Genomic DNA, 17,077 nt, shown 5'->3' with positions numbered 1-17,077 from the left:
ATTCAGAAGAACAGCAAGAGCCCAAGATGCTTTTCTCTACTATCTTTAACATATACATTTTCCAAGCAGTGCAACAGAAAGGTGCTCTTCTACCAATATATAAGAAAGACACAACTTATTAAATAATTTCTGGCTAGTACATTATTGAAGCATGTGCCAGTGTTTGTAGAAAAAAAAATCTCAACAAGAATAAAAATATAAACTCTAGGTTGAAATTGTGTCAAACACCTTGTTGTATTAAACTCCTGCTCACCTCACTGAGGTGTATAAATGCCTAATGATCCTTATAACCCGGAATTGGTCGCCAGTCATCCGGATCGCAGAAGGAACAACGAGGCCCGCCGGAGAGAATAAGAAAGACTTCGCCGCATGGGTGCTGTTAGGACATCCCCTCCCCGTGAAAGATTGTGGCCCTAGCTAGGTACCAACTACGTAAGTAGTTCATTGTAAACCGCTCTGAGACCCATTAGGGGTCACGAGCGGTATAGAAATCGAAATATAAAATAAAAATAAAATAATGCTGTAAGAAAGCCCCTTTACGACAATGTTTGGAGAATATACCGTACCAAGTGAGGCATCATGGGCTCTTGGATTAAAAGCTGAAGAACAAAATTCTAGATCTGTTCCCATTAGCTTGCCAACAACGAAAGGACAGCCTTCTAGCACTGACTTTATGCAGTAAGTAAAAATGTCATCAAGCCCACTGTGCTTCAGCTTTGAATGGCCAGTCCCAAATACCCTTAGAATTAATTCAGCATTATAACGAACAGTGATTCAAAGCCTTTTCATTAATGGCTGCATAATAAGACACAACGTAAGACTTATGAATCGAGTTCAATTTTTTTACAATATTGGTCATGCGAACTTCTGTACAATTTGGTAGCAGGAAACTTCTGACACATTGCAAAAACTTACGTGCTAAGTTGAAATCTAACAAAATTTTTAATGTTATTATAAATTCCTTTACCCTCTTCAATGGCAGACCTAAAATACAAAGAACAAGATCGAAGTGCTAAGAGACAAATGAAGGATTACATAATGCATTAAATTATTACTTGGAAGGAGTCATGAAAATGTAACACGGCAATCTTGAAATGTAACATGGCAATCTAAGGTAAAGGTAAATACTTCACTTAAATATGCACACTTTCATGGAAGGTACCTGTTTTCCCTTGGCTGTTTCCAAGTCAATATTATTCCAGTTTGTTCAGTGTTAATTTAATTATGTAGAAAATTCCAGCTCTACCAACACTGGAATTCAAAACGCAAGGGTATAACACGTTACAGATAGCATCTTCCTAATTTTCTTATTATTCCATTTTGCTCGAGAAGCTTTCCAATATCAGTAGAAAAGAACAAGAGTCCAGTAGCACCTTAAAGACTAACAAAATATGTGGCAGGGGATGAGCTTTTGTGAGGCACAGCTCACTTCTTCAGATACAGCTAGAATGGGAGTCCATCTGTCCTATATATTAGAAAGTGGAGTGATTTCAGATGCCAAATGACATTAGCAGGCAAATGACAATAGCAGGTGAGAACTTGTACTTCCAAATCAATGGCACAGCCACGGGCACCTGCATTGCTCCACAGTATGGCAACATGTTCATGGTGGATCTAAAACAGCGTTTTCTGAATTCCTACCCATTTGGCACTTCTCCTTTACTTGAGATTCATTGATGATATTTTTATTGTCTGGACCCATGGCAAAGAAGCCCTCGAGAGATTTCACCAAGCATTCCACAACATCCGCCCCACCATCAATCTAACTATGAATTACTATACATAAGAAATAAACTTCCCGGACACCACGATACAGATACACAAGAAACACATAAGAACCCCATTATACTGGAAACCAGCAAATCAGCAAACATGTCTACATACCTACAGCTACCACCCCAACCACTTCAAACAATCCACTGTATATAGCCAAGCCCTACACTATAGTCACATCTGCTCCAACCTCTCAGACAGAGATACTTACTTGAAGGATCTACAGCAGGCATTCTTGCAACTACAATATCCCCCTGCTATGGTGAGAAAGATGATTGGAAAGGCCAGAATGATATCCAAGGACAGCTTGCTACAAGACAAGCCCAAGAAAAATGACAACAGAACACCACTGGTGATCACCTACAGCTCACAACTCGAGCCAGTTCAAAGCGTTATTAATGACCTACAACCTATGCTGGATAGTGACGCTTCCTTTACACAGGCACTGGAGGCAGACCTTTTCTTTCTTATAGACAGCCTGCTAATCTAAAACAACTTATCACCCGCAATGACAAACTACTTAACAGTGACATGGACTCTGGTACCAAGGCCTGCAACAAACCAAGATGCCAACTTTGCTCTCATACCATCTTTGCTCATACCAACTTTGCTCTCATACCATCTCATACCCTAGCAACACCATCAGTGGACCCAGTAACATCAGCCATACCACCTCAGGTTCATACTCCTGCTCATCCTCTAATGTTATTTATGCAATCACTTGTCAGCAGTGCCCTTCCATCCTCTATACTGGACAAACAGGCCAGTCCCTTCAACAAAGAATTAATGGACATAAGTCTGACAATGGGAACCACAACATTCAAAAACCGGGGGCGGGGGGGGGCATTTTAAGTTTCCAGGACATTCAGTTGCTGACATAAAAGTTGCAGTTCTCATACAAAGGAATTTCAAAGGGAGATTAGAAAGAGAAACTGCTGAATTGCAACTGATAATGAAGCTTAAGACAATGAATCCACCTGAACTGGATCGAGACCTAGGTTTCCTGTCTCATTACCAATGTTGATTTCTTCATGCCTACTACCCCCTGCATATCACACCTAATTCAATCATGCCTGCTATTGTCATTCAACCGCTATTGTCACTTGGCATCTGAAATCGCTTCACTTTCCAAACTATAGAACAGATGGACTCCTATTCTAGCTATATCTGAAGAATTGAGCAGTGACTCATGAAAACTCACTCCCTGCCACATATTTGTTAGTCTTTAAGGTGCTACTGGACTCCTGCTCTTTTCTACTGCTACAGGCAAACACAGCTACCCATATTGATCTATTTCCAGTATCAGGTGGACATATTGGGACATAATCCATTAAAGACTGCTCAAATTTGTTCATGACTGGAGTTTCAAAGTGAAAGTTACAGAAGATAATTTGAAATTTGTCGAGCTAGTTGGTACTGCCCATACTTCTACTGCTAATATTTCCCTATCATAATGTTCCGCAGGTTATTAGGCCTCACCTTTTTCAGATCTTATCTCCAGGACAAATATTTTAAGTTGGTACCTTGTCCACACCTACTTTCCTGCCATCTCCCAATTGCGCTTTTAAAGCAGCAAACCACTACAGATAAATGTCCATTAACAAGCACTACCTAATGGTTTAAAAGTAGTATTTTAAACAATATATAGACATGTTCTAGAACAGTCTAAAATCCCAGTCTTTTTGGTGTGGCGACCCACAAGTCCAACTTAAGTGGTATGGTGACCCACTTTAAAAAAACAGTGCATGCATAAATCAATGAAGCTACAAAAACATGGGACCCGCTTACACAGGCTTTGCAACCTACAGGCTGGGAAATGCTCTAGAATATGTTTACTTCCAGCATCATCTTGCATTTTTCATCCACAGATAGAGGGTGTATTTGCATTCACTGCCGTGATTATATATTCCAAACAGAAACCACCACACGGATACTATTTCTGCATGGCAGTCTTAATAAAGAAAACTTACATTATTGTCTGAAAATCATCGTCCACTAGGATCATATCAGCTGCTTCTTTACAGACATCAGTGCCGGTCTGCCCCATTGCCACTCCAATGTCTGCAGCTTTCAGTGCTACTGCATCATTCACTCCATCTCCCGTCATAGCAACTACTGCACCATTATTCTGTAGGGACTGAGAAAAGGTACATTTATTGCCACTGAATATTCACAAGGTTTTATTATTCAAACTGCTACCCTGCCTGCCGATTAAAAAATGTTCAAATCCATAAAACCATACATGAGCAAAACTATTAAATAGAAGAGTTGATTTTTGTACCCCACTTTTCTCTACCTTAAGAAGTCTCAAAGCAGCCTACAATCTCCTTCCCTTCCCCTCCCCACAACAGGCACCTTGTAAGGTAGGTGGGGCTGAAAGAATTCTGAGAGAATTGTGACTGGCCCAAGGTCACCCAGCAGGCTTCAGGTGGCAGAGTGGGGAATCAAACCCGGTTCTCCAGATTAGAATCCACCGCTCTTAACCACTACACCACTATACTTGCAACAGCTGGACACAGCAAAGAATCATTCCATCAGATAAAAGCTTGTGCAAAAAATCCCAAACAAAACAGTTCTTACCTGATGCCCAGTGTTCAATAAAGTGATGCCAGGTAAATCACCCTAAGGAGATCCCCCCACAACTCCCAACCCACATCCAAAGTGCTTTTCTCCAAAAGGCCTTTCTCTGAAAGCCTTCAAAGGTGCAGGCATTCAGGGAAGGGCCTCCAAGGATGATCTTAAAGCAAAGGCAACTGCATGTGGGAGTAGGCAGCCTTCTACTACTCTCTGACACTGTAAATTCATAAGATACTTTATGTGCATTTAAATGATGCATTTAAACAAAGCTAAAGACTTTCTACAAACAGGATGCAGTTTTGCTCATGAACTAAAGCTATCAATATGGGCTTTACCAAACAAATGAGACATTTAATCAGAAATAGCTTTGATGGCATTTCTTTTGCTACAGTCATTGAAAGTTTCCCTTTTTCTTTGTCATCTGATATTATAGGCTAATTAATAAAGTGCACAAATACTTCAAAACAACCTAAACTTTATTACCGTGTTGTCAGTTGTGTTGAGCTACAAAGAGCTACCATATTTTAGTTGGCCCCATGAAAAATTAATTGTATTTTGTCACTCAGCATCAGTGGCAGATAGTTCTTTAGGGGTCCTAACTGATTTCATTCGAAGTCATGAGTTAGATGCTGTATAATGGTAATAATGCAGTGATACAAGGGCATGTTTGAATGCTCACATACCTTAACAATCTTCAACTTGTGTCTGGCACTCGCTCTGTAAAATACTGCTATCTAAAAATGGAAACAAGAACAACAGGGTCTTAACTATTTCAAGATCTTGCTCCCTAATAATAACAAATACACCTAGTCTCTTCCATAGAAGACTACACTGACATAATAGAGTGTCCATCAGTAAAGGATTGTTGAGAGAGGGAGGAAATTCCTCTCCCGATACTTTGCTTCTTATCTTCCCCCACCCCCTAATTAGAAGAAGAAGAATATGCAAAGGAGTTGCAACAGACTGATGGCAACCAATGATCCCTCTAAGCTGTGGAGTCTTGTGAGCAAAAATTCTACTTTGTGAGCAAGTGATTTGGTTACTGCATAAATTAGTTTGCTCTGGAGCCATCCTTCCTGAGCGAAGTCAAAAATGTGTGAGCTGGAGGCTAAAAAACTGTGAGCTAGCTCACACTAACTCAGCTTAGAGGGAACACTGAATTGGCAACCCTTTCCACAGGGCGATCCAGGCATAAGATGAACAGAAGTGGGCTACCATTGCCTTCCTCTGTGTAACAACCCCAATCTTCCTTGGTGTTCTCCCAGCCAAGTACTGACCATGGTTGACCCAGCTTAGCTCTCAAGCCCTGAAGAGCTCAGGCCAAACTGGGCTAAATTGAGGTTCTAACCCCCTTATTAGGCTTGCCTGTTCCTCTCAGTAACTATTAGCCCCATCAGAGCTGAGTTTAGCAAGCAGAAAGCTAGTAGCTGCTGGAGTCCCCAAGTCCAAAGGGCCCACCACCCTATCATCACCATCTGTCATCAGTTTACAAGAAGCCCCAAGAAGGTCAGAAGCAGCATGATGTATTTCTTGGTTTAAAAGGCCCATCTCTAGCAGGTTAAAGGGGCTTTTGCCTGAGACTCTCTTCTCTACTCCTGGAGCCAACACTGGGAGCTGTTCCCACCAGCGGGCATTGTCAGAACCCAGTGTACTGCAACACTTTTTTTTTCCTTTTAGACTGCAGGAATAGAGACCCACAGGTAAATATGTCTTTAACTGGTTTTCTTAAATCAAAAAGCTCAATTGTAAAGCTGTTCATTACATCTTAATAGATTTCAAAAAGGTACAAGGAGAGAGTAAAAATAGTTCTCCATGCAATTACTGTCCTTGCTTACCCACTACTAAAGAACAACATGTCCAACTGGGAGTTTATCAATAATATCTAGATACATTAGTGCATCAGATGCTACTTATGTTTATTTAGAACACATTAATAATTCCTTGGAATTGTAAAACAAAGTTTGATTCCAGTGGCACCTTTAAGACTGACAAAGTTTAATTCAAGGTATAAGCTTTTGTGTGCAAGCACACTTCTTCAGAACTTCAGAAGTGTGCTTTGCACATGAAAGCTTATACCTTGAATTAAACTTTGTTGGTCTTAAAGGTGCCACTGGAATAAAACTTTGTTCTGCTGCTTCAGACCAACATGGCTACCCACCTGAATCTCTCTCCTCATAATTGTATTTTACTTTTAAAAATTTCAAGTTAATGTTTTCTGCACCCTTGCACTGAAACCCCACCCTTTATAAACCAACCTTAGGTGCTATTTGTGAAAGCTGTTGTATGTCCAATGTATCTATTTCTTCTCCTGAGACGGCTTGAGAATTTTTGGAATACAACCCCAAACGATTTGCTGAAAAACAAGTTATTCTGCTTAGATGTTAAGAGGAAGCATACAATGAAGCAGTACATTATTTGATTCTCAGTGGATGCAACTAGGCCTTCTAAATTCTAACATTTTTGTTATTCTTTACATTAATAATGTTGCCATGAAAGTGTGCAGTGCAGCAAACAGACACTATCTGGCTTGTCTATCTATGTTCAAGAAGGAAGTTCAGCGCATGCTTACAAACAACACATTCTTAATTATACCACTTTACTAGCAAACAGTGTCATAGATGCAACGAACATGAAGTTGAGCAAACTTCAGAGGACGGCGGAAGACCGGAAGGCCTGGCGTGATCTGGTCCATGGGGTCGCGAAGAGTCGGACTCGACTGTGCGACTGAACACTAGCAAACATCATATAGCCAAAAATTATATACTGACATTAGCTCATAGAAGCATGAAAAATTGTGTGTGGTGCTCTTCATTTACACACACACAAAAAAGTCTTTACAATGAAGGGGTTTTTTTTTTTGGGGGGGGGTGTCATTCATCACAGGATGTCATCCAACCTCTATTGGAAGCGGTGCTGGAAGAGGTTCTGCCAGGAGCAGTACACTGCTTTTCCTCAATAAACTCAGAGGGGTAATGAAAATGCTAAGCCTCAAGAAGAAAACTGGTTGGATGCAATCGGAAGGGGTGGGAGGGAAGAACAGGAAAGAAAATTACCCTTAAGACTAACTATTCTGGTCAAGAGTAAATGAATTAAAAACGAGTCCAAGGAGCATAAATAAGGGATGTTGTGATGCCATCCTCCATCTAAGCAGGAGGAACATTTACAGCAAGTGAAACGTTTAGCTGTTTGCTCAGAGGGAGGTGGAAGAATCCTATAATGGGATGTATAATAGTCATGATTCAATCAACCCAAAAGCACTGGACTGCAGTGCTTATACAACTTACTTAGACCAATTTTATAATGCGACACTGGCAGTAATTGATGCTAGTGCTGCTGTGCCTCTTAAACAAGAAGCAAGACATTCTGTAGACAGACATTCACATCCTGTGGCTAATAAATCTCTATATGCTGCTGCTAATCATAAGGTAGGAGAAACATTCTACTACATTACCTTCACTAAAGGAAACAAACAAGAAATCCAGGTGCCTAGATTAAGCAGAGTGACTGGTCCCAGGTCACTCAGTGAATTTCATAGCTTAGCAGGGATTTGAATCTGCATGCCCTCATTCTAAGTCTGATACTCTGACTGCTGCACCACACTGGTTCAATCTTTGCAAGATGTACTGTAAGAGATCTCTGTATGCCTAGCATATTGTATTGTTACGCGGTTAGAAGGCTTCAGGCAAACAGATGCAGAAAACCCAATTCTTGCATACAATGAGAACAAGAAATAACCCTTGGAATAAGACTAGGGACTTGTCCTTAGGACTAGAAAATAAGAACCAAATCTAAGAAATTCTGTAAAAGATCTCAATTACTACTGCTCAAGAGTACCCTTTGATCACTAAACACAGAGAAACTTCATGGGTGAGCTCAAACAATAACACAGTGAGTACCCTAAGCAGTGACTGTAGAGGGCAAACTAAGCTTGTGGATTTAAAAGACATGCCCCTCCTGAGAACTCATTCATGCAAGGAAGTTTAGCCTCAGAGAGGGATCTGGCTTACTCAAAATCAATTAAATGGCCAAGACTTGCCTCTTCAAAGTTAGGCTGAAGGACCTCCCTCCAACAGATCCTCCTGTAAATGACAAACTTCTGTCTCAGTGAACTACATGCTCTTGCAGCTGCACCAACAGATGAAGGCTTTCAAAGCCGTTTCATAAAGTATACTGAGAAATCCATTATGCAAAGCCAGTAGATTGTCAACTACCTCACAATCATATCAGTTACACTGGACCTCAGTTGTTTTGTGGTGAATTGGAACCACTCCAGGTTTTGACTGAAAACTCATCCCACAGCACAATTTTTAAGGTGAAAGATCTCCAGGGAGTATCTGCTACCGTATCCGAGGTCTGGTAATTAGGACCTCCTGGACCCAAACAGAGTGATGAACGCTACCTCTGCAGTCTCCCGCAGACTTTTCAAGGGAGGCTGGATAATAGATTGAATGGAAAAAAGACACACAGAAGACCTCTCAGCTAAGAACTGGTTGGCACTGATCAATTCAGCACCACTACAGCTGAACCTGCAAAAGAGCCTACTCACCCTGTAATTGGATGGTGGAGCAAGAAAGTCAACAAGTATTCAATCCCATTTGCCCTTGTGGCCAATCTGAGCCAATTTGACTGAAAGTTATGATTCCGCCACTCCCCCAACCCAGACATCTTGCAATGATAGGCAATACTTCAGCTCACTGAAGAATGGATGCTTCAGAAGGGAGACTTCATGATCCTCCCTGCCATCCTCGTGCAGTTACATATCTCACATGGGCTTGTTGCTCAGAAACAATATTTGAAAGTCACAAGTGTCAAGCAACTGGCCTGAATCCAATAAATCTGATTATTGGGGAAGATTCTGTGCTCAACCAGACAGCCTCCTCCAAGGTTTTTCAAGTTGCTGGGCATTACACAGAACTTTGTAAAGAGCTCTCCATCAGCTTTATTCAGACAGACCTGAAGGCAGGCATGTTTTGACTGATGGAGGCAAGGCCACCACTAGAAGCCCTGGCAGACTGCTGGTGGAATGAACCATTTTCTTGTAATGCTTGGGCATGATAACTGTCAAACCCCACTCAGGAGACAGAAGACCATACAAGCTACCATGATCACAGCACTTGGTTGAAACTCATTAGGTCTTGGTTCAGACACTGGGAAGGTATCTGAACAGTCGTCACCATTTTGAAGATTCTCTGGCGTGAGGCCTCCCCATCCCTGGTTTTTTTCATGGCTTCAAAATCTCAGGACATTTTACACACCTACTATATCTATTCTCTCTAGTGCCAAAGCTGAATAACTGCTAAGTTCAAGTCTTCAACTAACACTTCATCTTGTCATCAAACTCTTACAAACAACTGCTAAACTTGAAGTAAGATGAAAGAAAAGTCTCTAATAGTTTTCTAAATTTCTCTTTAAGCCCAACAGCAATCAACAGTCTTGCAACCTCAATAAAGGCAGCACTTTTTTAAAAGAAACTTTTCCTAGCAGAAAATGAAGGCCTAAAGTACAGATAACTCACTCAGTGGCTCAGTCATGCCACATGTGACTCTTCTGAGCACCTGCCCCATGTTTAACAAAAGCGGCGACGGCCTTGCCCAGTGGTGCCTGTGGTTGGCAGTTGGTTCCCACCTCGAAATAGCCATCATAGGAGGAACAGACAAGCTGTGAGCCTCTCTGATGAACAGGCATCATGCCAGAGATAGAAGTAAAAATGGCTCTTTTGGTTGGTGATAAGTGCAAATGTGGCTCTCTGTGAGTAATAAAGTGCCATACTAGCCTAAAGCAATACTTTCAATAGTGTCTGGGAGGACTCGCCTATCAGACAATGTCCTCCTCCCTCTAAGTGATGTTTTTTATTACAGCGTTAAGAGGTTAGTGTTCGCAATCAAATAATATACTGCTATAATATTCATAATAGTGACAATGCAAAAAGTAGTTCAAAATGAGGTTATTCTTTTCCCATGGCGCAATCCAGAACAGCAAGGAAACAAATCTTCATTAACAGAGCAAGAATATAGCACTTCAGTTCTGCATATCTAGTTAAGCATTTGTGAATACTGGCCTAGATTGCTTTTAAAAAGCAACAGAGCTGTTTAGGCTCAACCAAGAGGCTTATGAACAAGCTAGTGTGCTTAAAATTTCAGCCAGTCTGAGAAACCCACCCCCAGTGCTACAACAAACTGCTTCTGAAATTGGTGTTGGTTTCAAAAACAGTTTGCAATACATTGTAGGCTCACAAAATAAACCAGAATCCATGAAACTGGTCTTACAGGTCTTTGGAAACTGGCCATGGTTCCAATATACCAGATGACTCTAACACTGTAGTATATCTGAGGGTAAGGCAATTACAAACTCAATTCAAGAGAAACAAAAAAAAATCAATTCATACCAATGGCAACTGCAGTCTCCTGTGAATCTCCAGTAATCATTTTTATCACTACTCCAGAAGTGATAAGTGTATTGACAGCTTCTTTTACGCCAGTTCTCGGAGGATCAATAATTCCAACCAGGCCCAGAAAGGACAGCTGCCCAAGCTCAGGACCAGAAGCTAAGGCCAGCACTTTCAAAGGGGGGAAAAAAAAGATTTAGATATTGCTCCTATTTCAAAGATCATCAGAATGGCACTGTTAGTCACTGCTTAAGCTCTAGAGAACTCTGCACCAACACACACATTTTCCCCAACAACAGTAACATTGCCATCTTTTCAGAGGCTCCAGTACACCATTGTACAGAAAGGGCAGGACTTTAGGACTTTAGTAAATCATAAGTAAAAGCTTTAGTAAATCATAAGTAAAATGTCACTTATGATTTAAATTAATCTGCTGAAAGCAATGCAGTGGCAGCAGGGACACATTTTCTGCTACCAGGACTGCAGGGGAGCACCAAGTGTGCTCCTGTCCTACATATTATCTTTCAGATTTTGGTGAAGAGTCCTCATATACGGCGCTTCTTCAGAAGTTTGACAATTGATATTCTTGCTGTTTTTGGAATTTCAGAAGCCTTGGACTGCAATCCAAGCTTATAAGCAGGATTTCATATTAACATCTAGATGTTTTAAGTGTCAACATCCATATAATTTGAGACCAACATGGTTCTTAAGAATGGAAACGAATGGAGGGGGGGGTGTGGCTTATTCACAGCTTTGTTTTCCAGTTTCTCCCAGGCTTAGCAGAGTAAGCAATTAGATTCCAAATGCTGTCCTTTGCTGTGAAGGCCAAACTGAAATAGGGTCTTACCTCTAAGTCCTGCAGAGCCCATGGATGCTTTCTCTTGCTGATAAAGATCTCTTTGTTGCTGGCTGAGAGGGAGGCTATGCACTTTGCTATTGTATGTTGTACAGTATCGAATCACTTCCTCATAAGCACCTTTCATGAAACAAATCTCTGGCTTGTCCTAAAACAAGAGCAAACATCTTAACACCTGCTGTCCTCTGCCTCAACTCTGTCATAGTTATAATGTCAAAGCTTTCTGTTTGCTCATGGTTTCTAATTAACTGACAACGTATTGCTCTAGAGAAGGAAAATCCCTGCACCTACATAATGGACCACATTATAGCTACCCCTAGATAGCATTAATTTGTTCTGAGAATACTGTGTATAAATATATACATACACACAAGATACACACTTTGGGCTAGAGTTAGCCTAAATTTTTCACTAACAGAAGGGGGAGGCATGATTTCTGCCAATTCCTCCTTCCTGCTGCAGGTCTCTAGCTTGCCCCTCATGACATTCCAGAAAATCCCCTGCCTCTCCTGAAGCAACAATTCAGAAAGATCAATGGGCTGCAGTGGGTAACAGAGGAAGCCAGAAATTTCTGTTCCGGTGACGGAAGTGTCTTCTGTTAGCAGAAAATCCAATCTGGATCCAGTCCATAGTTACTCTGAAGAACTAGGTTTGAAAGCCGTGAAAGAATGGACCGATGTGGCATAGGTGTCATTAGAACAATGTTTCTTGTCATATCAATAACACGTTGAGAAGGATCTGCGACACAACTTCCATTTTTGTTACTGGCAGGGCTATTTTTGGGCAGGAATGCACAGGAACGGAGTTTCGGCTGGCTCCTGAGTTGGCCACGCCCAGCAGGAGCTCATTAGCATAACAGGCCACACCCAACAGCAGAAACTCATTAGAATTGGCTACATTAGGGGTGTGTGGCCAAACATGCAAAGGAGTTCCTGCTACAAAAAAGCCCTGGGTTTTGACAACAAACAAGATAACAGAATAAGAAGCAAAAGATGGGTGCGGCTGAATGACCACACTTCTGGTAACACGGGGGTGTGGTCTAATATGCTAATGAGTTGTGCTATCAGGGGTGTGGCCTAATATGCTAATGCATTTCTGCTGTTGGGTATGGCCTATTATGCTAATGAGTTCCTGCTGGGCTTTTTCTACAAAAAAGCCCTGGTTGCTGGGTATGCTAACAAAGTTGCATGTTCTATCACTTGAGTGTCTACGAGAGAAAGGGACTGACCAGCTGGCACAGCTTGCTGTCCAGGACTAAGAAAATTCTGCAGCATTTATATACCTGTCTTGAAATAAATTTGCTAGTCTACTTAAAATTTCAGCCAGTTTGAGAAACTCTCTCCCCCACTGTATTTATTTATTTATTTATTTCTTCGATTTGATATACCGCCCTAACCCCCGTGGGGGTCTCTGGGCGGTTTACATGTGGGGTGCAAGTCACATTGAACCCTAACTAAGGCCACATTGATTCTATGGGTGGGGCTGCCTACCGGCACCCAGGTGGAAACAAATGGAGGGGGGGTGGTATATTAGGTAATTATATTAGGTATAATATATATATTATATTATACTGTATATTATATTAGGTAATTATATATAGTATGTATATTAGGTAATACCTGCTGAATTCCTTCTAGACCCATCTGTGGAAGAAAAATTATTTCATTTCAGTGTTCTGTAAGCACTCATCTGAGCTTGCAGTTAGCAGCACCTAACCATCAGTAGGTGGGTTACATTTTTCAGGATCAGAGTTGCGAGACAGACACTTTCCCAGTGCTTTGTTTGTCTGTCGAAGATGTCCCGTTTCTAAAGATTTACTGTTTCAGAACACTAATAGCCATGAATAACTGTCATTACCAATACAGAATTAGGCAAAGTTGACAATTTTGAAGTTTTAATTTATGTTTTTCAGGTGATTTATCTCTATGACTTGTGCAAGTGTATATTTTGTTGATCAATAAATACCTGGGGAGGGGAGGGGGGATAAAGCAAGAAATACATATAATAATGCAAATTTAAGCCAAAGCTTAAATTCTTATATGACTTCTCTCACATGGCAAAACAAATATTGTGACCACCAATCTGACACAGAACTAGGGGTGTGCAATTTTCTAACCAGTATTTTTCAGTTCGGGTCTATCAGACCGATTAAAATTTCGGGATTTCCACCCAATACTGATACAATATTCAGATCTGGGATTTTTCAGAAATCCTGAATTTTTCTCAAGTCCAACAGACCCAAGAAAAACCTGAGCTGCATGAGAAGCCAGCCCCAAGCTGAGCCAGCAGGAACAGTCTGCTTCCTGCTGGCACTGCTGATTCTCAGGCTGTCTTTTGTAGTCCCTTTAAACTTCAGAGGGACTGCAGTAGAAGCTTGACAAACAGCTGAGAGACGGGAGCAATCTGCTGCTGCCTCTCCACTGTTTTCAGAACTACCTGGTAATTCCTGAATATATCCAGGTTTGGGGGGATTCCCGCTCCCCCAGTTTTTCTGAGAAAATCCAGATACATTTGGGAAGCCGAAGTATAACCGGAAAATACCGATAAGGTATTTTTTGGATGTTTTCAGCTTGGGTATATCTGAATGCACATCCCTGTACAGAACTAATGAGTGTCTACTGAAGCATAACCACATCCATGGTGTATCATGCAGTTCCTTGAGTGTGCTAAAATCACTATGCAGAACATTTTCAGTGCCTTTCATTTTCTTAAATGTAAACAGAAGTACATACTATATTGTTTTTACATGTCTACAAGAATTGTTAAATAAAAATAAACCCCATATACAGCTTCAGTTTGAAAATAACAACTAAAACATACTATTTGTTTTTTCCTAATCAAATATTTCAGTTTTAAGTATTACTTGACATGAAATTAACATGGGACACTTTTAAATTTTTGTTTATTAAATGTAACTCAAAAGTAAGCAAGACATGCTCTATTCAGGGCATCAAAGTTTCTTCTGGAAAGTTTTCTGATTCATATTTTCCAGAAAGCACACATCACTGATAAAAATGTGGCTACAGAAGAGGCTGTTCCATTGCAGGGCTGGATTACAGAACATTCAATTCCTCTTCAGACACAGAAGTGGATATTAAACAAGTATAGTTATGAGAACAACATGGCAACATATTCTTCTCCCACCCTTACCCCATTTATATTACCATATGTTGTTCTTATTATGCTCTAGAACTATATTCCTGTTTATTAAAATGGTCACCCACATAATTAATGAAATCAAAGCAAAGAGGGCTGTTTAATTTTATTTTACGAAAATCCTCCAAATACCATATAAGCACCATACGAGAGTAGATAACTCTTTAGAGTGACAGGGAAAATATATTCTCACGGTGCTTAGAACACATTCCTAAATTGAAAATATCTGGGCCTACCCAATACCTGAATGAAAGCCAGCCTACAAATTACCATGTATGCCACACTCAGTCCCCAGCAAACTAATATAACCAACAATGTTGGTCTTCTTCCATATTAAGAATTAACTTTGAAATTCTGCCCATTGTGCCTAGTTAAATGCATGGCAGGTAAAGATATGAACAACATCCTAACCAACAGCTAATTAGACCAGCATCAGACAGTGAAGTGCAACTGGAAGTGGATCAGAAAAAAAATCTCACATTGACAAGTTCAGGCAAAATACAGCAACTTAATGTAAAGACGAAATATTTGAGGGCTGCTACTTCGATCCTTCTACATTCCAGGTTGAAAGTGCTCTGAACTCCACCTCTCACATTATACTTGGATCCATTTCTAAATCCACTCTTCTATTCCACCGACTATGTTTTCCAACACTACCTAGGGATACAACCAAACCATGCAGGAGAGCTTTTCCTTCCTAATGGACAGTTAAGGCCTAAGGTACAAGAATGTAAGAGTATCTTAACAGCCCTCAAAATTTTTGAATTGGTTCCAACCAGCTTTTCTGCTGGCAAAAAAGGAAGCAGGGGTTCTCTCTGGTCACCAAAATAGGCTATGCTGAGAATCAAGGGGCCGCATGCACAAAAATCACGTTGTATGAGGGATGTAGCAAGGAAGAGAATTGAGCAATATTGAGTGAAAGCTTGCTGGATATGTTTAAGTTATGGAAACATTTCAAAAGCCAACTACTTCTGAATTCATTATTTGGTATCACCTACTCAGCATTTAAAGTTTTAGTTATTTAAAAAATTATAACATTGAAATTAAAGTCTCATGTTGGTAATCTCTTTTGTTCCAGAGATAAATCTGTAAGAATTTACATAAAATTCTTGGAAATCATTAGCAAACCTGAGGCTGAGGAATATGGTCTCAACAAGTGTTGGAAAAGAAGCTGCCCTCTTTTGGTGTTTTACACTATTGATCTTGCCAGCAGACACCACCAGACTCCCAAGCTTAACTGAATTCCATATTTATGTTCTGTGATGTTACTCATCTCTTGCATTGCTTGATATCATACATTTGCTAGATCTTTCAGATGCCACAGATCTTTGTTCTGGCTGCCAAAGAGTAGAACAGCTTCCCTTCTGAATTATATAAAACTCTGCATTTAGCTAGTTAGGTTTCTTCAAGAACAGCTCTCAGAACTAGCACTGTTGCCCATCAACTCTGTATACTCCCTCCAATGCACACATACCTTCATAGCAAGCGCAATTAAAGCCCCTTCTGTTGGTTTTCCCATTAAGGTGTTGTTTTTAATTACGGCATCATTGCACACACACCCAGCCTGAAGAAGAAAAGTGGGGGAAAAACCTTAATGTAACATATGTTGCCCAAATTTCAAAATATGATATGCTTTTTAAGAAAGATCTTACCTCCACAATTCTGCTAACAGATGGAATGTTAAACCCATGAACAACATCACCATCAACAAGGACTTCTCCAAACCTGTTATAGCCAACTCCAGTAACCTATAAGATAAAGTGAACATGACGTTTGCAATATAGTAAGCATTTGATTTTTCCCCTTAAGACTTCAGATATGTAGGATAAAGAAAATTACAACAAACAATATTAACTGTGAAATATGCCCATGGAATTCCCTAAAAAGCATAAGATAAATTCATTTTTGCTCTATTTCTTTATATTTATTAGAGATTCTGTAGAAAGAGGTTTTATTACTCTGATCAAAGCAGATGGGAATGTTGAGGAAAATACCCATTTACTAAGCTAGTCACGAAACTAGAATTCATGGGAAGCTGCAGGTAAATTTCCCCTCTGGGTGGAAAACTTAAAAGAGACCAATTTTTTTCTGAAGTGGTAGCAGATTCTATATTCCCAGCCATGCTTCTCCTACATACATTTCCATGAGTTTAAAAGGGCAACACAAGTCTACATAAAACACATATTTTATCTAAAACCAGACTCAGTATTTTGCAATGCTTTCTAACCTGTCTTCTTCTAGAGAGCAGAAATGACCGTGAATACAGCCTGAATGAAAACATCAAATGCCCACCAATTTCCAGCCAGTCTCAGCTGTTTCAGTCATACAGA

The 17,077-nt window shown here is 40.4% G+C and overlaps 1 protein-coding gene across 1 annotated transcript in view; it reads right to left on the bottom strand.

The window, feature by feature from the left end:
• ATP2C1 (ATPase, Ca++ transporting, type 2C, member 1) overlaps positions 1–17,077 on the bottom strand; it is a 71,574-nt gene that overhangs the window by 14,164 nt on the left and 40,333 nt on the right. The window contains exons 15-23 of the mRNA XM_015425827.1: positions 16,400–16,495; positions 16,222–16,311; positions 13,211–13,234; positions 11,583–11,739; positions 10,736–10,906; positions 6,606–6,703; positions 5,034–5,084; positions 3,744–3,910; positions 916–984 (exon numbers count right to left, since the gene is read on the bottom strand). Coding sequence (XP_015281313.1) covers positions 916–984; positions 3,744–3,910; positions 5,034–5,084; positions 6,606–6,703; positions 10,736–10,906; positions 11,583–11,739; positions 13,211–13,234; positions 16,222–16,311; positions 16,400–16,495 — 923 coding nt within the window. The remainder of the gene's footprint in view (positions 1–915; positions 985–3,743; positions 3,911–5,033; positions 5,085–6,605; positions 6,704–10,735; positions 10,907–11,582; positions 11,740–13,210; positions 13,235–16,221; positions 16,312–16,399; positions 16,496–17,077) is intronic.

Source organism: Gekko japonicus, unplaced genomic scaffold (assembly GCF_001447785.1).
Source record: "Gekko japonicus isolate JY-2015 unplaced genomic scaffold, Gekko_japonicus_V1.1 scaffold2183, whole genome shotgun sequence".
NCBI classification, from domain to species: Eukaryota; Metazoa; Chordata; class Lepidosauria; order Squamata; family Gekkonidae; genus Gekko; species Gekko japonicus.
Note: the sequence above shows the minus strand (reverse complement) of the source record. Positions and strands in the feature narration are given on the sequence as shown.